At 37.1% G+C, this 22,743-nt stretch overlaps 1 protein-coding gene across 2 annotated transcripts in view; it reads left to right on the plus strand.

Annotated features, from left to right (window-relative positions):
* The first annotated feature begins 3,091 nt into the window (after window positions 1-3,091).
* Window positions 3,092-22,743, plus strand: part of SLC36A4 (solute carrier family 36 member 4) — a 49,753-nt gene continuing 30,101 nt past the window's right edge. The window contains exons 1-6 of one of the 2 annotated variants that reach the window (XM_045483649.1): window positions 3,092-3,304; window positions 14,781-14,904; window positions 16,316-16,406; window positions 17,606-17,694; window positions 18,734-18,829; window positions 21,184-21,268. In XM_045483649.1, the coding sequence (XP_045339605.1) occupies window positions 3,253-3,304; window positions 14,781-14,904; window positions 16,316-16,406; window positions 17,606-17,694; window positions 18,734-18,829; window positions 21,184-21,268 (537 nt within the window). In that variant the 5' untranslated portion in view covers window positions 3,092-3,252. Of the gene's footprint in view, window positions 3,305-14,780; window positions 14,905-16,309; window positions 16,407-17,605; window positions 17,695-18,733; window positions 18,830-21,183; window positions 21,269-22,743 lie in introns of those variants that run through there. The other variant, XM_045483650.1, reaches the window with a different exon arrangement.

Below are 22,743 nucleotides of genomic sequence, written 5' to 3' on the forward strand. Positions count from 1 at the left end.
TAAAGCTTTATAAACTTTTTTTTAAAAAGTAGGCTTCATGCTCAGTGCAGAGTCCAATGTGGGGTTTGAACTCATGATCCTGAGCTCAAGACTTGAGCTGAGATCAAGAGTCAGACACTTAATGGATTGAGTCACCCAGGCACAGTGCTTTATACACGTTATCTCACTGAATCTTCACAACAATGTGTGAGGTTGGTAAAATTATTTTACATATGAAAAAACTTTACAGATCCAACTGCTGTATAATAGACACCACTATCTAGATGTTCCTTGGTATACATCAGCATATCAAAAACACACCATTTCTGGGGCGCCTGGGTGGCGCAGTCGGTTAAGCGTCCGACTTCAGCCAGGTCACGATCTCGCGGTCCGTGAGTTCGAGCCCCGCGTCAGGCTCTGGGCTGATGGCTCAGAGCCTGGAGCCTGTTTCCGATTCTGTGTCTCCCTCTCTCTCTGCCCCTCCCCCATTCATGCTCTGTCTCTCTCTGTCCCAAAAATAAATAAACGTTGAAAAAAAAAATTAAAAAAAAAAAAAACCACACCATTTCTCCATCTATAAAATGGGGAAAGCTGTTCTTGCTGCCTGAATGGCTCTTCTCCCTACATACACTGAGCTGATTCCTTCTTACCATGAGGTGTCAGCTTAAATGTTCTCAGACAACACTGTCCTGCCTACACAATCTAGGGTAGGTTCCTCAACAACATCTTATTTTTTTCACCAACAATGTAATTACATAGTATTTTGCATAGTTCTTTTCTTTTGCATGCTCCTGCACTAGACGATGAACTCCATGATGGCAGGGACTATACGAGTATTGTTTGCCATTATAGCCCCTGCATCTAGTACACCCCTGGCACATGGAAATTACTCCATAAATGTGTTTGGATACATTAACTATTTCATTTTTTTTATTAACTTTTTTAAATGTTTATTTATTTTTGAGAGAGTACAAGCCGGGGAGGGGTAGAGAGAGGGAGACACAGAATCCAAAGCAGGTTCCAGGCTCTGAGCTGTCAGCACAGAGCCCGATGTGGGGCTCGAACTCATGAACTGCAAGATTATGACCTGAGCCGAAGCCAGATGCTCAACCGACTCAGCCACCCACGCGCCCCTTAACTATTTCTAAATATTTTCTTTCACGTATCTATGAGGCTCTAGTCCACAACTTGCCACACCTAGTCCTACATGAGTAGTACACGCAGGGCCCTCTGCCAGGCCCTGCTGAGAAAAAGACACAAAGATATAGCTTCTCCCCAGCAGGGGTTCACAGCATAGCATGAGACTCAAGCAATTATAATATAAGGGGAGAAGACTTACAACAGAGATATAAACAAAGTTCCATGGTTACAAAGGAGGAAATAATTGGGATATAATCCAGGAAGTTCAAAACACGAAAGGAAAGAAAGGAATTGCCAGGGTTGCCATTCAAATGGTTACATTCTTTATGTCTTTATCCTGATACAGTTTTTCCCCATAACCTCTTCCAAATTATAAGGCCTGGCGCAGAAGTGACAGCAAGTATCTCCTCAAGTAATGGTATGTGAAAACCATAATTCTCTTGAATCTTATTATCATCCCTATCATTTGGCTTATCTCCACATCACTTTGCAAAGATACTGAGTCTGGCTGCCTGCCTCAGCCCAGGCTTCTCCAAAGAAGCCCAGGCCTGTATCACAGGTCAAGCCTTTTTTCTTTCCGCACTGCCAGATCTGCTTTCCTGATGCTGAGATTAGAGGACAATGGCTTTGATCCCTTTTAACACTCAAAGACTAATGTTCCTCTTTCACAACACTGCCCCAAGTATTCTCATTACAGTGGATGGTTTTCTGGGCAATCACCAGTCTGATGCCTATTTTCTCTCCCACTGATTTCTAACCTAGTGCTCCATCAATGCAGATGAGAGACTATTCCTCTAGCTATGACCTAGAATAGAATTCTTCTTTCTCTACCTTCCCATACATCTTTGTTACTTGTCAGGGACATTTCAAATCAAACCTTTCTTTGGGGTTTGCAGGCGTATGTGTGTGAGTGATTGGGGGTAGATATGTAGTAAAATAAATGGTTTTGGCAAACTGTCATTTTCACTAGTAAAACCTACAAAGGATGCAACAGGAGGAGAGATATAGATATTATGTAGCTGTGTACTTTTATAACCTCAGAATTTAAAATTTTTAACACCATCACCATGTAGTTATAACAGTGGTCCTAGAACCTAGCCACCCCTCAGAAAAAGGCTTTCCTAAAAAGACCACACTGAAATGGAGAAGACCAAAAGTGTCTAGTGTCCTGAATTTAAAGAAAGATGAAGTGAAAGATAATGAAAGCGATTTCAAAATTAAAATATTTTCCTTTCAAACCAAAAGCTGGCTTCATCTATTGATTGATCAAATATTAATTGGTAGGCACCTGAGAGGTCAGCTTTGTATACTGGTGGAGAGCCCCAGCTCTGACTGCAGATAGAATTCCATCTTTGCCATTTATTAGTTTCCTGTCCTTGTACAAGTTACTTAGCTTTGTGGGCCTTAGTTCCCTCATCAGTAAAATGGATATAAACATTAGAATTATCTCACAGGATTGTCATCAGAATTATGAATAGTTCTTAAGAGTGTCTGACACATCAGTACAATTATTCTTAACCTTAATTTTCTTTCAGCCGTGAGATTAACGCCAAATATTTTTGGAGGGCACTGAAAAATCCTTAAAGTGAAACTATTTGACTAAATTAAATCCTAAAATTGAGTGCATCCTGAATCTCTAAACAGGGGCATAGGAAGACGGATAACCAAGGAATAAGTCAGAACTCCAGCATGGAGAGGGGACGATCCCCTCCTACTCTGCATTCTCTCTGGTGCCTTACAGAATGCTGAAGCCTTGCAAATTAGATGGGCCCTTCAAATTTAAGTTCGTGGTCACCTTTTAAGTCCTCCAGGGAACTACAGGCCTGGGTCCCCGCCAGCTCTGAGCTCCCATGCCAATGACCTCCAAACCGCCCCTTGTGTCCCGTTATACCGCCCTCTTCCGCCCGGTCTCCACTCCCTCGCGTCTTCGCCGGGCGAGCCCCGGGACGGCCCCTCGCGCGCCAGCACCGCGGCGGGCCGGGCAGCGTCACTGCGCATGCTCCCCGCCGCGCGGGTGGGGTCCTGGGGGCCGGGAGGCGGGCGCTGGGCGTGGGTCGCGCTCGGCCGGGAAGGCCTCCGCCTGTCTCCGGCCACGCAGCGGCGGGGGAGCGGCGTCCTGGAGACCCCCGAGAGATGGAAGCGGCGGCGCCGGCGGCGGCCGAGGCGGCGGGGCGCGAGGAGCTCGGTGGGTGCTGCGTGCCGGCGGGGGCGGAGGCCGCGTGCCCTCGGGATGCGCCCGGGCTCCGGGCCGGCGCTCGGCCTCGGCCGGGGAGGCAGGAGCTGGCGCCGGGCGGCGGCTGCCGCTCATCCGCACGCGCGTGGCCCTGGAGAGTCGCGGGTGGCTTTCCTGGAATGGTCGGGGGCTCTTGGGGTCATGGGTCTGGCACGGGTATGAATTGAAAACCCGGCAGAGCAAACCTCCGCGGAACGTGGGATGAGCTGAGGCTCGGGGAGGTGACTGACCCCGGGATGGCACCGGCGCAGGAACGGGTTGTCTGACCGGAGAGCTGGGCCGGCGAAAAGCCCGGCCTACCAAGGGCGTCAAATGGGCGTGCGTGTGTGGGTATATGTGTTTGTGTTTGTGTGTGTGTGCGCGTGCGTGTGTGTGTGTGTGCGCGCGCGTGTTGGGGGTGGGCTGCGTTGTGTAAACACGTCAATGGCAAGCGAGAGCCTGCGCGGTGACTCTCCGCGTTTCCCCCAGCGATGCTTTAAAGCTTTGCGATCGCAGCAGCCCCGTTCTGAGTCCTAGGTGAATCCTAATTTACCGGGTGCCACCGAGGAGTGGCGAGCGCGCCGAGTTCACCTAACTGGACAGGAGAGACCTGTAGCCAGCTGGATTGCCAAAGTTTGTTTTCCTGTTTTCCTCTGGTCTCTTATCTCCTTGGCGACAGGGCAAGTACAACACTGTTTATGGTTTCCTGCTGTCACAAGGAAAACAAAAGCAAGGGTCGGGGTAGTCTTGTCATTGTTTCCTGTAGTTGTACGAATTATATTTAGGAATAGTTTTAATTCGATGCTGAATGATTTTTTTTTTTAAGTTGAGCTTTAAAGAAACACTTCATTATAGAAATTAATAGGTTGGTGCTCCTGTAATAATGGGCAGGGCACTTTGCAGGTGATTTCTTTCAAGTCCTAATAATGGTAGAAATAAACTTAGCATTTTATTGATTGTTTACTTTGTGTCAAGCCGTGTGCTAAGTGCTATACATACGCACTGTTTCCTTTAACCTTCAAGACAATTGGGTGAGGTAGATGCTATTATTATCCCCATTTTATAGGTACAGTAATTTTAAGTTAATTAAAGGCCTAACCCAGATACAAACCCAGTTTGTCTGTTTTAAATTCACTAATAACGCCTCTTAGGATGTGGGGAAATGGGCATTCTCATGCGTTGATGGTAAGAACAGTGTAATGTAATTATCGTTAAAAATGCACATATCCTTTGACCCAGCAATTTTACTTCTAGAAATATTTCCCAGAGAAATAAGTCATGTAACAAATACTTATGTCAGGAAATGTTCACTATGTTATTTATAGTTGAGAAAATCTGGTAACTATCTAAATGTCCAATTAAAGGAGATTGGGTAAATTGCGATATAGCCATATACTGAATAGGCCATTAAAAGTAATATGGGATGATGTTTGCCACATACATGTTTTAAATGTTTATTTATTTATTTTGAGAAAGAGAGGGTGTGTGTGTGCATGGAGGAGGGGCAGAGAGAGAGGAGAGAGAGAATCCCAAGCAAGCTCCGTACTCCCAGTGTGGACGTGGGGCTTGATCTCACTCTTCTTTTCTGAAATTCAGGAAAGAGATGGATATGTCCTTTCCAGAAGTATGGTTGTAGCCGTGGGCTTGGAGAGAAATGGTTACACTCTGGATATACTCGAAAGTATAAGCAGAATGATTTCCTAACAGATTAGATGAAGGTTGAGAGTGAAACAGGAAACAGGGATGACTCCAGGGATCTGAGTATTTGGAAGAATGAAATTGCCATCAACTCAGATGTTATGGTGGTTTTATAGAATGTCTCCAGATTCTTTGATGTTTGTCTCTTCAAGAGGAGGACTTAATTTCCTTCTCTTGGAGTGTGGGTTGTATTTACTAACTTGCTTCCAACGGACAGATGATGGTGGAAGTGATAATATGTGACTTCCAAGCCAGGTCTGAAAAGGCATTGTGCCTTGCTCTCTCTTTCCTGGATCATTCACTTGGGGGGAAGCCAGCTGCCATGTTGTGAGGATACTCAAGCAGATGTTAAGTAGGTAGGCAATTAGATTTATGTCTAGACCTAGTGAGAGATCTGGTCTGGAGATATAAATTTGGAAGTCATCAGCATTTAGATGGTATTAAAAGCCATGGGACTGAAGGAGAACATACAGGAGTGACTGCATGTATTTGCACTCTAAAATGTTACGAGTATTTGTTTCTGGCTAGTGAGGTAATTTTAATTTAAAAATATTGCTTATGTATATATTTTCTGATGTTCTACAATGACCAGATTTTAAAAATTGGATGTCTATGTAAAAGGCACTTGTAGAGATGTTAAGACACAGATTTTCTTAAGGTATGTAAGTAGCCATTTGTACAGCTTAAGGTCTACACTTCATTTCATAGGCAGTGGAGAATTCTGGAAGGTTTCTTGCTGTGCATATTTTCACCACTTCAGAAATGAATAAGACAGTTACTATTCCCATATTGCATAGATAGTAGTTTATAGATTTAGAAGACCACATTATGTTATATTAAAAGAAGTTATTTCTATTTTTAGTTTGTCCATTGTCAAAATAAAAGTGATTTATTTTGCTATTATAAAAGTAATGCTAGTTTATTACTCTCTTCTTATTTCTTTTCTACATTTTCCAGAGGAAGACAGTAAAAAGTACTCATGATCCCATTGGCCATCTCTATCCTTAACTTATTCCCCATTTTTGATATGTTTCCTTGCTTTCATTTTAAATTAACTTTTTAAAACATCATTGAATTCATACTGTGATTATCCAGCTTTTTCACACTCAGCATGATATACTTTTCCCTGTTTTACTCAGACTTCAAAACTATAATTTAATGTCAGTGTAATGCTTTATAAAGTGGAGGTCCTGTAGTTAATTTAGCAATTTCCTGATTGTTGCACATTTAGGTTGTTTCCAAATTTTCAACATAAATAATGTTTCATTCAACATCTTTGTGCAGAAATCCTTTTTTTTCTATATACTGGCTTGTCAGAAGTGGAATTACTAGGTGAAAGGATAAACATTTTTAAGGTTTCAAGATATATTGGTAAATTAATGTGATTTTCTTTAATTCTGACTACAACTAGAAATTTAGGTCGATTTTTAGGTTAAGAAATTGAGGTTGAAACAATTGTCTGGGCAGTATAAAAGATCATACAAGTACTGCCTAATTTAAGAATGTTCCGATTTTCTGCCCTATTCATGTATACATACGGTATGTTATATATCGTGTATAATATTGAATGAAGCTGGTGTTTCTTATTCATATGGTTTTTCCATTTGTAAATAGAAATAACTGTGTTTAGGTAGTTTGCTATCCATTGCTTAATAGTGTTTTATTTTATAAGGCATTGTTAACTCTTACCTAGAGTAACCACATAGCACTTTTTAGAACTGTCCAGTTCAGTACTTGGCCAAAAATTACAGCAGGACATTGGCAAATAATAGTAAATTATAATATAAATTGTAATTTTGTAACTTTTAATTATGTTGTTTGAGTGTTCTGATTTTATTCCATACCCTTCTTAACTTTGTTAAAGCGTTTACCGTGACCGTGTTAGGTTTTTAAGTACTTGTTTCTTCTGCTAGTCTCTATTTCCTTCTGGCCAGCATAACACATTTTGCCTACACACAGTTTGCACGTCATAAATGCTCAAAATTATTAATTGTTGATAGTAAATTAATTAATAAATTTCTTGTCAGAAATTTACATTTAAAATCCTGTGCAGCATGATTTGCTTCTAATATGTCATTATGTAGGAAGGGGAGGAACACTAGTGTTTACTGACTACCTCTGTGCCAAGAACTAGGCTCTGTGCTTCATAAATGTTACCTCATCTCATTATCATAAAACCCCTGTGAGGGAGAAGTTACTGCTCTCATTTTACACATGAGAAGGTAGGCCCACAGGAACCCTGGTTAAAGTATAAATCAGATCAGGTCACTCCCCTGCACCAAACTCTGTTGCTGTGTTGTCCAGTGTGATAATCTGCAGCCGTACGTATATTTGAAATGTTGTTTGTCAAATTAAAATATGATGTACATGTAAAACGCACACTGGATTTCCAAGACTTAGTATGAAAAATAAAATGTAAAGTATCTTGTTAGTAATTTTTTTGTTGATTACATTTTCAAATCATAGTATTGTGAATATATTGGCTTACATAAGATATATTATTAAAATTAATTTTGTCTGTTACAGTTTCCTTTTTCAAAAATGTGAATACTAGAGCATTTAAATTATGTCTGTGGCTCATGTTATATTTCTGTTGTACGACGCTGCTTTAGGTGGCTTTCATGTCACTCAGGATGGTCTGCAAGGCTGTGTACCATCTGTTACCTCTGTTACCTCTGATCTCGCTTACTCCCCCCTTGCTCTGCCCTCTCTGCTCACTCTGGCCTCCTTCTCCTGAACACACCAGGCTCTCTACATCCTCAGAGCCTTTGTCTTTGCTCTTTCCACTGCCTAATTGCTCTTCCCCCGGATAACCACATTGTTCACCGCCCCCTCCTCCTTCAGTTCTTGTTTAAAACCCTACTTTCTCAGTGAGGCCTAATTCGGCTGTCCTATCTAAAACCATAGACTGTCCCTCCCAATCCCTATTTTCCTTCTTAACATTTAACACTAGCATACTCTCTATTTTACTTATTTATTGTCTCTTTCCTTCACTAGAATTTGAGCTCCATGAGGGCAAGAATTTTTGTTAGTTTTAGTAATTGCTTAATTCCCAGCATCTAATAATACCGACACATATTGGGTGTTAATATTTGTGAAACTGAATTAAAAAGGATTGCAACCTCTTTTATGAGCACATTCAATCAGAAGGCATTTTAATATGTTCTTTAGATTCAGTAACTATCTTGTATCTTTCAAAACAAATCATGATTCAAAATCATGATAATGTAATCGGCCCTAAAACCTGACTGCTTCACCTACTCTTAGTTTACTTAGTTTAACAAATACATATTTCTTACTATGTAATGTTACCTAAATAATACAGGCTAAAACTGCAGAGAAGGTCTTAGGGAGTTATAGTTTTAAGTGTAGCTTTTAAAAATACGTTTAAGCATATGGTTATTTAACTAATAATGTGTCATATTGCCTTAATGGTAGATGAGAAACAATTTAGAAACGTGTACTTCTTAAATTGCTAACACTGTTAAGAATAATTTTATCTCAAATAGTTTCAGATTTAAAAAAATAGCTCTTTTTAATCTCACTGTTATTTGAGAAGCTTCCTGAGATAATTAAATTTTTATTAATGTTTTAAAGGTGAGGGTTCAGACAAATGCATTTAAAGCAAAGAAATATATATGAAAAGTTATTTTCACAGTAACTCATATTTAATGTTTCCTAGACCACATAAAATTGAGAAATAATGAATTTAAGAATGAGGGAAAAGTTTAAACTACAAGGCATTACAGTGTTAAACAAAAGTAAATAAGACAGTTGCTATGCAGTATAAATTTGTTAAGACTAATTGTGAGCCCAACTAACTTTTAGTTGGGAATTTGACTGTACATTGTAATCCTATTTTAAAAACTCGATTCTGTGAATGATAGAACTAGTAGAGTACTTATAGATTATATTAACAACTCTAGATATTCAGGTTTAACTAAAAGATACTAAAAATAAGTGATCTGATGATGCCATTAAACGTAAACTTACAAGTTGTGAGAAAACTTTTTTTTTTCTGACTTTACATTGCTGCTATGATCTCTTGGGAGGTATGCTTCAAATAATAGATTGTTCAGTGTTTGAAATATTGGCAGTGATAACTGTCTTTATAGAGAACTTAAATAATGTACTTAGTAATGCACAAAATGTATAGTACATCCTGTGGCAGAAAGAAATTAGTTCAAATAATGACAATTTGAATAGCTGAATGAATAAAAATGCAAATGAACTTAAGAGTCAGCAAGAGCAATGGAGTAAATTTTAGAATGAAAATATTAACACGTTTCTGTTTAAAGATAATGCAATGAATAATGATGATTGTTGTCAATAAATTCATATATTGAAGTCCTAACCCTTTGGTACCACAGAATGTGACCTTACTTGGCAGTAGGATCATTGTAAATGTAATTAGTTAAGATAAAGGCCACACTGGAGTAGGGTGGTCCACTAATCCAATATGACTTGTATCCTTATAATAAGGGGAAATTAGGACACAGATATGCATACAGGGAAAATACCCTATGAACTTGAAGATAGCCTCTATAAGCCAAGGAGAACAGCCTGGAACAGATCCCTCTCTCCTAGCCCTCAGTAGGAACCAGCCATGCCAACACCTTGATTTCGGACTTCTAGCCTCCAGAATTGGTAATAAATTTGTTTTTTTAAGCCACCCACTGTGTAGTACCTTGTTATAGCAGCCCTAAGAAACTAATACCGTGGTTTTACAAGATAAAGTACTAATTTACTTTGTATAGAATATAACAGAAAAGATATAGGATCTGTTCAAACAAAAGATGAACATAGTTTATAATATTAATAGATATCAGAGTAAAGTGATGTGGTAGGTATCCCAGCATTAGCTCTCTAATACTGAGAAACACTTAATTTACTTAAATTTTCACTGTGCACAGGTTTAAACTGAGCCACTTTTGATACTGAAGAACAAGAAACTAGGAAATCCTGCAAAATAGTCTGTGGAGAATGTCCTGAAGATTGAAGGGTTAGAAAAACTACCCAAAGGCAAAGTTAGGGAATTCCTATTATAGAAAATCCTCATTAATTTAGATTCCTTGCATTTAGAATGTTTACTAATTCATTGATTTTATTTTACACATACTAGTAACATTATTAGAGGAGGAATATTTAAATTACTGAAGAGTAGGCTATTTTCTTTTTTTTTTTTTTTCCCTCAACGTTTTTATTTATTTTTGGGACAGAGAGAGAGAGAGCATGAACGGGGGAGGGGCAGAGAGAGAGGGAGACACAGAATCGGAAACCGGCTCCAGGCTCTGAGCCATCAGCCCAGAGCCTGACGCGGGGCTCGAACTCACGGACCGCGAGATCATGACCTGGCTGAAGTCGGACGCCCAACCGACTGCGCCACCCAGGCGCCCCGAGTAGGCTATTTTCAAGCACTTTCCAATATCTTTTTTAAATTATGTTATATAAACATTTACCATGAGATCTGTCCTCTTAACAGATTTTTAAGTGTACAGTATAGTATTGTAATCCATAGGCACAATGTTGCATGTCAGGTCTCTAGAACTTACTTACCTTGCATAACTGAAATTTCATATATGTTGGTTAGCAACTCCCTGTTTTCCCCTCCACACTGGCTGGCAACTACCACTCTAGTCTTTTGTTTCTATGAGTTCGACTATTTTAAATTCCATAAATAGGTGGAATTGGGTGGTATTTGAACTGTGACTAGCCTATTTCATTTAGCATAATGTCTTCAAGGTTCATCCATGTTTTGCATATTAAAGAATTTCTTTTTTAAGGCTAAATAATATTCCATTGTTTGTATATATCCTATTTTCTTTATCCATTTCTCTGTCAGTGCATGTTGTTTCCACATGCTGGCTGTTGTGAGTAGCACTAACCTGAGCACGGCAGTATTAACATCTCTTCAAGCTCCTGATTTCAGTGCTTATGGGTAAATTCTCAGAAGTGGGACTGAGTCATATGGTACTTCCGTTTTTAATTTTTTGAGGAATCTCTGTACTGTTTTCCTTCACAACTATAACATTTTGCATTCCTACCAACTGTGTAGAAGGGTTCCAGTTTTGCCACATCCTCACCAATATTTGTTGCCTTTTTTTTTTTAAGTTTATTTTGAGAGAGAGAATGAGCATGAGCAGGGAGGGCAGAGGGGAAGAGAGAGAGAGAGAGAGAGAGAGAGAGAGAGGAAGAGAATCCCAATCAGGCTCCATGCTGTCAGCACAGAGCCCAATGTGGAGGTCAGTCCAATGAAACATGATATCATGACTTGAGCTGAAATCAAGAGTTGGACGCTTAACCTACTAAGCCATCCCGGTGCCCCACCTTTTTATTTGTTTTTATAATGACCACCCTAATAGGTGTAAAGTGACATTCATTGTGGTTTTAATTTTCATTTTTCTGATGATTAGTGACATTGAACATCTTTTCATGAATCCATTGGCCATTTGTGTATCATCTTTGTTCAGATCTTTAGCCAATTTACTAATCTGATCACTAGGTTTTTTGCTCTTGAGTTGTAGGAGTTTTTTATATATTGTGGAAATTAGCCCTTTATCAAATATATAGTTTGCAAAGTTGGCAAATATTCTTTCCCATTCTGTAGGTTGGCTTTTCACTATGTTGATTGTTTTCTTTTCTTATATAGAAGCTTTTTAGTTTGATGTAGGCCCTCTTGCCTATTTTTGCTTTTGTTGCCTGTGCTTCTGGTGTCATATCCATGAAATCATTGCCAAAACCAATGTCTGAGGCTTTTTCAAGTATTTAAGTCTTTAATATATTTTAAATTGATTTTTGTGTATGGATTGAGATAAAGATCCACTTTCCTTCTTGTGCATGTGGATATTCAGTTTTCCCACGACTATTTGTTGAAGAGATTTTCCCCATTGTGTATTCCTGGCACCATTGCCAAAAATCAGCTGACCATATATACATAGATTTATTTCTGGGTTCTCCATTTAGTTTCAGTGGTCTATAAGCCTAGCTTTATGCCAATATCATACTATTTTCATTACAAAAAAATCCCCAATACCCAAAACAGTCTTGAAAAAGAAGAACAAAGTGATCATACTTCCTGATTTCAAAATGTATTGCAAAAATATATATTACAAAGCTAACGCATCTTCCAGTATCTTAAAGTATAACTTTACTCTTACGAAAAACTGTTATAATGAGTTCCATTTGGTACTGGGATAATGAAGGCTGCCTAAATCCTAATCTCTCTACATGTCCTCCCTTAAAAACCTGTTAATTCAAAAAGGAGCACACGTAAACCATTCATGAAGTTACTATTTTAGCATCAGTAGGAGACCAAGATACCACAAACCTCAAATTTTCTATAAGCAGAAAAATAAACAGCAAAATTCAGAGTACCTGTTGCTGCTGCAAGCAGTGAAAGTGGGGAGGGTTCTTTAGAATCTCTGGAAAAGAGGAGAGGGGATTAGGAGGTCTAGAAGTATAGTAACGTTGGCAAAACATTGCTTCTGGAGGAGAAGGAGATAAAAGGAGCAATCCAGATGTCCCTCTGATACCTGGAGGTGAAAAAAAAGAAGGAAGTAAGGGTCAGGGGGGCAGGGGGACTGAATATCCTGCAGAAATGAAAGAGAACCAGAAAGATACCAGTTGCTACCTATAACCCCAGTCAGTGAACATCATCCATTACATAAACTGAACTTCATCCTGCTAACAGAAGGCACTACTTTCAAATTAGGATCCCTGTCCATGAAATGCCTAGCAGTAGGAAAAATCATAAATAAATAATAGAGTACAAGGTGTCCAAGGGAGAACATATTGAAATGAAAATTTAATAGAGTCATTGAATTTCAAAGAAGAATTTAAATGAGTTAAAGACATCAAAAGGGTCAAAGAAAAAGTGGTTGAAATGGAAGACAGGCAAAGGAGATTTGACATATAACTGGAATCTCTAAAGAAGAAAAACAGAATATTTGAACTAAACAGATTTTGATCCAAGAAAAATGTCCAGAAATAAGAAAGCCAAAATCTACATAATCAAAAAAGCCCACCTTGTCCCTGGGAAAATTGACTCAAAATGCTTAAACTGAAGACATATCATAGTAAAACCATTAGATCTTAAAGGCAAAAATTCCTCAGGACCTCAAACAAAAGGGACAAAGTATGTAATGGCTCAGAAAATTAGTTTGTCATCAGACTTCTCTAGAGTAGCCTATAAAGCAAGGCAAGAGTGGAGCAGCATTTTCAAGAAACTCAGAGATATAAAGTGTAAGCCAGAGGTGTTCTGTCAAGCTGTCCTTCATAGCAAGGCTGTGGAAAAGCAGTTTAAAGCATGCTAGAACTTAGGAAATACTGTGTCCAGGAGCTCTTCCTAGAGAATGCAGTAGAGCAGTGGTTCTCAAAGTGTGGTTCCCAGACCAGAAACTTCAGAATCACCTGGGAACTTAGAAATGCATATTCTCAGACCCACCCCAGGCCTGCTGAATCAGAAGCTTTGGGGCGAGGTACATCAATTTGTGTTTTCTCAAATCCTACGGGTCATTGTGATACACAGTCCACAAAAGAATGAACTTCTTCCAGCCAAGGAATGATTGAGAACACTTTGGCAGAGGACGGACAGCAAGCATTTAATATTACCAATTGTATATATAAGTCTTTAAAGTATTGTACCAATATTAAACTGAGTTTAATAACTGTAATGTGAATATTCAAGAACATCTTCTTGTTCCTAGAGAATATATGCTAACTTTAGGGTAAGGGGCTTTGATATATGTAACCTGCTCTCAGATAGTTCATAAAAAGTGATAAACATTTGAGCAACAAAAGGCAAACATGGCAAAATGTTAAAAATTGGTAAGTCTGGAAAGGATACATAGGAGGGTTTTTTTTTTTTTTTTGGTACCATTCTTGCAAATTTAATGTAAGTTTTAAATTATTCCAAAATAAAAAAACTTAAAAAAATTATATCACCGTCATTCCTAACTGAATTATTTATGTTACCCCAGTTCTCTGTTTCATAGGTTTATTGTGTTTATTTGAAGGGAGCAACTTTTCATTTCTTTTAAATATCCTATACTTCAGGGGCATCTGGGTGGCTCAAAGTATCTGACTCTTGATTTCAGCTCAGGTCATAATCTCATGGTCTGTGAGTTCCAGCCCTGCGTCAGGCTCTGCGCTGACAGCACATGGAGCCTGCTTGGAATTCTCCCTCTCTCTCCCACCTCTCCTGTGTGTGCATGTACATGCTCTCTTTCCCTCTCTCTCAGAATAGATAAATAAACTTTATTTTAAAAATCTTGTTCTAGAGTTGTCATCCTCAGTCATGCTAAAAACTGTTAGATATAAGAGTACATTTTGATACTCAATTTTAAAAATTGGAATGGCTTTATAACTTAAAGTATTTAAAAATGTGATTGCTATTTATGATACAGTATGATTTGAAGACAAGAGACACAAAATCATTTGATTATTTACATTTTTTTTCATCTCATAGTTCTGGGATCATTTGCTATAAACCTCATGTAGACAAAGAAGAAAAAGTTTTGCATTGAATACTTAAGCTTTTCACTCTGCACTGCTTAGTCCAAACAATATCCCGCAAATAAGTCCAGTTGTTTTTTAAATATACTAAAACTCAAAAGTATTTATGTGAATTAACTCAGAGTGGAAATAGTAAAGATGAGTACAAGCGGTATGTCCTTGTTTTCAAAATTCATTTATTACCACTTTAACTCAGTTTTTAAAATCATAGTGAAGCTCTTTGCTTTCCTTTTTAAAGATATGGATGTAATGAGGCCCTTAATAAATGAGCAGAATTTTGATGGGACATCAGATGAAGAGCACGAGCAAGAGCTGCTGCCTGTTCAGAAGCATTACCAGCTTGATGATCAAGAGGGTATTTCGTAAGTATTACGGGTTATATGTGTCCTTTTCTTTTTATTCAGTGTCTATTTTGTAATCTATAGGTAAAGCACTTTTCTAGATACTACAGAAGACACACGGATGAGTCAGATATTGTCCCCACCCTCAAGGTGTTTATAGTCTGTTTGGGGAAGAAGAAATACATCCAAAATACGGAGCCATGTGTGGGAATTGCTGCAATTGATATGTATTGCCACAATACTTATTTTTTTATTTTAATTTTTTTTAACGTTTATTTATTTTTGAGACAGAGACAGAGACAGAGCATGAACGGGGGAGGGGCAGAGAGAGAGGGAGACACAGAATCGGAAGCAGGCTCCAGGCTCTGAGCCATCAGCCCAGAGCCTGACGCGGGGCTCGAACTCACGGACTGGACCGTGAGATCATGACCTGAGCTGAAGTCGGACGCTTAACCTACTGAGCCACCCAGGCGCCCCTGCCGCAATACTTATTAAATGCTATGCATCCTGCAAGAAGGGAGATCTGATTGAAAAGAATAGAAATTTTAAGAGCAGTGGCTTCTGAAATAGTTAGGAGTTAGGAATTAGGCGGTGAGTGGTAGTAAACACTTTTTTTATGCTGAGTTAATGGTGTGAAACAAAGTGGTGGTAAGAAAGCAGTGGAACCTTTTAGAACCCTTTTTTGTTATTTTGTCATCATTAATAGATTTGAGTAAGTTCTTACAGTAATAGTAATTTAACTGTTAAGCAAAGTTACATTTTAAGTGATCATAAAAGAACAGTATGAACTAAAAAAAAATTAGGCAAGCATGTTTGTTTTATACGTTTAAAATTTGGGCTATTCTTCCTAGTTTATTTTTTCTTGGTCAAGAGACTTCCTTCAAATGCCTCCTGGAAACTTAGGTGAAATACCTTAGGGAGTACTTGGTGTCTAAATGTTAATTAGTATTTATCTTACCTGATGATACGCATAGTTTTAAAACTTGTGTGATTTTTCTTTTAATTAAGCCCCTGTTAGGTTGATAATCATCGATCACATATACCATGATGACAGTAGTCACTGTCAATAAATTGCTTTGTCTTATCAGCCTAGCCATATATAATCTTCGGTATTGTTCTGAATGTCATAGCAGCAAGGAATCTTAGGAGAAAATTACCTTTTCTGTATTTCTTTAATATGTACAAAAATATTTTCACTCAAATATCTAATTTAATCTCCATAATAATTTTCCATGTTCTGCTTTTAAATGGCAAAGATAGGACTTGAACCAAATATGATCTCTGGCCAGTTCAACTTCTGGTTGAGTGGAGTGCTATTTGATTCTTTGCCTAGATTAATTTTTGGTTCCCTTCCAATGCTAAAACAATGATCATGTGATTTTTATTAGCTTTTTTCCTAAAATGTTTAAATCTTACAACTTTTACTTTTCAGGTTTGTGCAGACTCTTATGCATCTTCTTAAAGGAAATATTGGAACTGGCCTTTTAGGGCTTCCACTGGCAATAAAAAACGCAGGCATAGTGGTAAGACTTCTCTTCGTGACCTCTAGCTAAATTACAGTTATCAGTCTTGATTACAGCAAAAATTGCAGGCTAACTTCTGGCCTGTTTACACATAATCTGTTCAGGTGACAGTGAGTTTGTATTGATAATATTGGGTGAACAATAATAGTAACATTTATAAAAAATGAGAATTAATTACTCCTTTAATCTCTGCTTAATTATTTATTTATAGCATTTGACAGAAAGATCCTAAAATAGTATTTGATTTTTCCAAGTATGGTTATATCTTATTATTCTTTTGGATTTTTCAGAGATTTAAGCAGTGTACTCATATCAAGAGATGTATTTATAGAGTAGCTTGTTTGTATTGGTGAAATTTTATAGTTTTTAAAATGGAGAATGAAATCTAGTTTTCAGATTTAAAGAGTTAACAGTTAAGAAAAGGAATAACAATATGTTTTGAAAACAAATATGCAAAGTATTATTATAACCAATTATTGTAATTGCAGAGACTCTCAGGAAGGGAGAATTCACCTATGAAGTAATGAAATTATATTTAACCTTTTTTCAGAGTCTTAAACCCTTACCAGTTTTCTAAGAACAGTTTTAACTGCCACCTTTCCCTGCAGTTGATGTTGTCCACCCTAATTTAGAGAGACGTATACATTTCTGATTATAAAAATAAGTTTTGACAATATTTTGTTGGGTTCTCAATAACCCAGGCATTACTTTGATTTTAGTAAACAAATACTTGTAATTTTTTATGTACCACTTTCTTAAATAATCTTTTTCTTGGCATACTTCCTCACACAAAGTAAGTGCTCAACAAGCACCATCCCAGATTGGCATAGTGCTTTCTGGTCATTCAGATAGTGATTCATAGTTGCATTTAATTATAATGGTGGGACAGATGGTCATAGACTTGCCATCTGAGGTTAACTGTGATGTTGTATGCTATCCTAGCTTATTGCATAGCTATACTCTGTATTCATGGGTTTGGATAGGCAAGCTGATGAGATGAAGTCCTATGTCCTTGTTGTAAGTATTGCTGAAATTCTTTCAGTATCAAGTTTATGAATTTTCCTTTATGCAAATGACTAATTATTTTGCCCAACAAAATTTGTTTCCACAAAAGAGTAGTCCATTGGCTCATTGCTTATGAGGCAATTTAATTTCTGTTAAACTTAAATATTTAAACCTTATACATTTTCCCCCCACAGCTTGGACCAATCAGCCTCGTATTTATAGGAATTATTTCTGTTCACTGTATGCACATTTTGGTACGGTGCAGTCACTTTCTGTGTCAGAGGTAAATGTAAATTTGTTAAGCGTATTTTATTTATTTTAAAGCTATGTATTGATTTAAAACATTAGATAGTCTTAACTGTGGTTTACAACTAATAATTGATTTTCTCTACCCTGTTATATAGACAAGTCTAAAATAATAAATATGTAAAAAGATATTTCCTGTGATTGAAATCTGGTCAGAATATATTTATTCCTCTTAAATGATAACCTTAGTAGTGAAATGGAATGATTTCTTTTCATATGAATAAAAAAAAAAATCAGGAAAGACCTGGAGGAAATGGAGGCCCCTATACTACTTTTAGTTATAGAGTAATGGTCCTTAATTTGTTTGGATTTCATTTTAGGGTATAGTGCCTTTGGTGTTCTTTGCTGATATGTGGGTTGGTAAATAGTCAATAAAATAATGTTCTTTTTCTTTATTTTTGTATCATGAAATGCTTCTGCACAGTGGACTTTTTTAAAAATAAATATTGCCTATTCTAATAAACTAATATTCTGATTTTAACTCTTTTTGTTGTTGTTGTTAAATGTTCTTAAAACTTTGAGCAAGTCATTTATCGTCTTTAAACAATAATGATACTTGAAAAAAAGTGGGAAAGAGAACATAGGGAAATAATAGCTACCTCATGGGGCTAAGTATTAGATAAGATAGTTTATGTGTAAATATGTTGTAAAGCCCTGTGCAGATGCATAAAATAATGCTCTTTTAAGAATGAATAATTTAGGCTTGAACAATGTAGTTGATGTTTTTAGGTAATTTAAATATTTAAATCAGTGAAGCACAAATATTTATGTCATATGACTTTTCCAAATTTATAAACTTTAACAGTAGATAAAAGCTAATATATTAGTAAAAAGACTTAAAATTTCATGAGACATATCTTAGGGTGTGCAGATCTTGAAATCTCAAAAGCTCCTCTGTTATTGTATACCCTTACATTTATTATTTTCTATGTATTTGATGTTCTTTTCAAGGGTTGGATTTACGGACCAACTTAAAATTTGCCTTTTTCATGTGCATGTACGTCCTTAAATTGCAGGTTTAAAAAGTCAACATTGGGTTATAGTGACACTGTGAGTTTTGCTATGGAAGTAAGTCCTTGGAGTTGTCTTCAGAAGCAAGCAGCATGGGGACGGTAAGGACTCACTACGTTTCTAGTATCTGGTTATCAAAATCACATTACTTTTCAAGTGTTTTAAGTTGACAGGATACGTGAATAGAAGCGTGATAAAGCTGGGGGGATAAACATAATCTTTAGAGTTAGACAGGCTTGGGTTCAAATCTCAACTCTGCCATTTTTCAATTTTATGAACTGAGTCAAATGATTTATCATTTTGTTTTACTTTTCACATTATCAGATGAGTTTATGGTGATACTTACTTCATAGGATTATCATAGTATTTAAAAATTTTTTTTTAATGTTTATTTATTTCTGAAGGAGAGAGACACAGAGTGTGAGCAGGGGAGGGGCAGAGAGAGAGGGAGACACAGAATCTGAAGCAGGCTCCAGGCTCTGAGCTGCCTGCACAGAGCCCAGTGAGGGGCTCGAACCCACAGCCGTGAGATCATGACCTGAGCTGAAGTCAGATGCTTAGCTGACTGAGCCACCCAAGCACCCCAGGATTATCATAGTATTTTAAATAAAATGATATTTATAAAGCATCTGGCTAACCTATGATATAGTCATGTTAATATTTTTTTTGAGGAAAGGAGAAAAAGCAAGAAAAATGTTGCAGTCTCATTATTTTAGATAAAATTGTGGTGTTTGGCTTTCATGCTCATAGAACATTTGAAGTGTGTATTTTAGCATAATCTTATTTTGCTATCTTATCATTTAAATGTAACTTCATCATTGGTAGACATGGTTGATCAAAGCCAGCTGAAAACAGGACTGGAAAAATAGGCATAGGTAATCAACAAAATGCTGACAGTGGTACAAATGATATGTGCTGTGGAAATTAAAAGAAGGAAAAGAACAGTGGAGTGCTAGTAGAGTTTACGGTTAAATATGACCTTTCTGGGAATTTGCAGGAAGTTCAATTTATTTATGAGCTTCTCAGAGTTCTTGATATGCCAAGTAGAAGAAGGAGGAAAGCAGACTAAAGGCCCTAGGATTTGCCCCAGAATCCTATCTTCTTCCTTCTTCTGCCCCAGAGTAGAGACAGCTTTGTCTATTTTTTCTGTCAAGAAGAATGACTTTCAGGTAGATGTGGCTGGAAGGATTGTTGGTAAGATGCTAAAATCCAAGGTGGATGAAAAGATCTTAAGGGAATACTTAAACATAATTAAACGTAATTCATCAGAAAGAAGAAACTTGAATTCATTTCAGGGTAGTAAGATTCTTTACAATAAGGAGATGCCTGAAGAACCATGAGAGCTTATAGTTATGGCAAGAATGAAAACAAGCAAGGACCCATCCAATTTCAAATGAGAGAAGGAAGGTCTGTAGATTTGTAGACCAGATTGTTTGACAACTTGACATTGATTGTCAAGCAAAGACTACAATGAATTAGTAGGTGAAAGCTATTGTAGTTACTCATCATTCCCTGGACAAAATAGAGACGTATGGGCTGCATATTAATAATATGCAGGCAGATTTATAACTTGATTAAACACAATACCCAAACTATGCAAATTTAACTGGTGTTAAATTGCTAAATCTCTGTTAAATTATTAAATCTCATTTCTGTACACTATTTTATGTAGCTGGAATTCTCTCTCTCTCTCTCTCTCTCTTTTTAAAGTTTGTTCATTTATTTTGAGAGAGATCATGAGTGGGAGAGGGAGAGGGACAGAGAGAATCCTAAGCAGCTTGCACCCCTGTTAGTGCGGAGCCTGACAGAGAGCTCCATCTCATGAACCCTGAGATCATGACCTGAGCCGAAATCAAGAGTCAGATGCTTAACCGACTGAGCCACCCAGGCGCCCCTGTAGCTGGAATTTTCTTAAGTTATCTCATTAAGAGATACTACTGGAGCTTACTCAGAGCTAAGCTACTGGATAAGTCTTTGGTTTATGATTTAGGGCCACACCCCCAGTCCTCTTCCATTTCATGTTCTTATTAGTGATTTGGATAGTGGAGAGCATGCTCACTCATCACATTTGCAAATGACATGAAGCCAAGAGAGCTGGGAAATACACTGGGTTAATCAGAAAAAGCTCAAGAAGTAGAGGAGATAGGCTTGATCTAAAAGATGAAATTTTTTCATGAAATCATTTTATAAGCATATACTCAGACTGTTGAATTTCAGAAATAAATGATAGGGAAATGTTGGCCTTTTAGCTGAATGGAACATCCTTTTGGTGAGTAATACTTCACTAGTTCACATACTGATAGCAAATGTGTGGTCTTTGAGGAAATAAATTTATTTAAGGAAATGACAAGAATATAAGCTATGATAAAATGTTTTCAAATAGTTTAAAAAGAGAAAAATATATTAATATATCAGCAGCTCTTATTGATACTTACTTGTGGGTATCTCTTTTCAGGAGTGTGGTTGACTTTTTTCTGGTGATAACACAGCTGGGATTCTGTAGTGTTTATATTGTCTTCTTAGCTGAAAATGTAAAACAAGTAAGTATTTCTCTTCAGTTATGGAGATCAGTTTCTTCCCATTCCATAGTTTTGGCATCATATTTCCTTTGAGTAAACCATGGTGAATATGAAAATGTGTTGCTTTCATAAAGCATGTTCCTTTGTAAATTTTCCTTTAGTCTTCTTTTTTGTAAGTTGGATTTTCTGCTGCTGTTGTTGATTTTACTTTTCTTGCCATTGTATATCAGTAATGTTTGTTATGTCAGATCAGAACTGGACATAATTTGACTGATTCTTACATACTTGAAATTTAGGCCTCAAAAGCAGATACACAGATGTTTTGGAAGCATATTTTTAAATTGATTTTTTATAAGTAAACATATATGGTTTAGCCAGCAACCTAAAAAGTGAAGTAAAAAGTGGGCATTACTAAAATCCAGTAATTATTGCTATTGTCTAAAAAGATACCATGTCCAAAAATGTGTAGTGTTCTGTAATTCTCTCCATATTTTAAGGGTTCACTTTTAAAGGAAGTGGTTTGCAGTCTTGGTAGAGACTGTCAATTTGAACAAACATGCAAAGCACTGAAATAAAAAAGCTCCCCTATCAAAACAGCGCCAAAATACATTTCTTTATGCACTTTAACTTGTAACTAGTACATTACACCCTGTTCTGCTTTAATCATTATTTTAATCAATAACATTTATTAACTATCCACATGTGCATTGTACAATAGTAGACATCTTACATAGTAAAATACAGTACTTGTAGGTATTTTAATGCAAAATGATATGAATATGTTTTCTAAAGAACCTGTATGTAGATATATAAGTATATATTTGACTCACTTTTTCAAGTATAAAGTATGCTTCATTTTATATTTAGACCAGGAATGACAAATTTTCTGGAAAGGTCCAGATAATAAGTATTTCCAGTTTTGCAGGTCATGTGGTCTTCTTGACTTAGCCATAGACAATAATGATAGTAACAAATATATATGGCAATATTCCAATAAAACTTTATTTCAAGAATTTAGGTGGTAGGCTGGATCTGGTGTTTGGGCCATAATTTGCTAAAGCCCCTACCTTAGATTTTTAATGTTGGAAAGGCTCACGGAGTCAACCCTTCCTTACAAATGGGAGAGTAGATGCTTTCGTTAGCATTACTCATTATAGACAGTGTGCTTTTGACTTACAAGTATTTAATTACACAAGTTGCATATTCTTTTGACTACTAACTCAGTCAAGAGACTATCTGTTGTCAAGAACTGATAAGACATACCATCTTACCAGTCATTTATGTAGAATACGATGAAAAATGATCCTTTTCCAGGATTATACAACATGGTAGTCATGTATCTTTTCTATTATGTTCTAAGACAGCCACCACAAACTTGATGTGAATTTAAGAATAATGCTAGCAATGCCTAATAATCTTATATTAATAAAGTATTGCATTTTTCATTTAGTTTTTCATTTAGTTTTTACCACTACTCTGTCATGTACAATGCTCAT

The sequence above is a fragment of the Leopardus geoffroyi genome, chromosome D1, assembly GCF_018350155.1.
Source record: "Leopardus geoffroyi isolate Oge1 chromosome D1, O.geoffroyi_Oge1_pat1.0, whole genome shotgun sequence".
Classification (NCBI taxonomy): Eukaryota; Metazoa; Chordata; class Mammalia; order Carnivora; family Felidae; genus Leopardus; species Leopardus geoffroyi.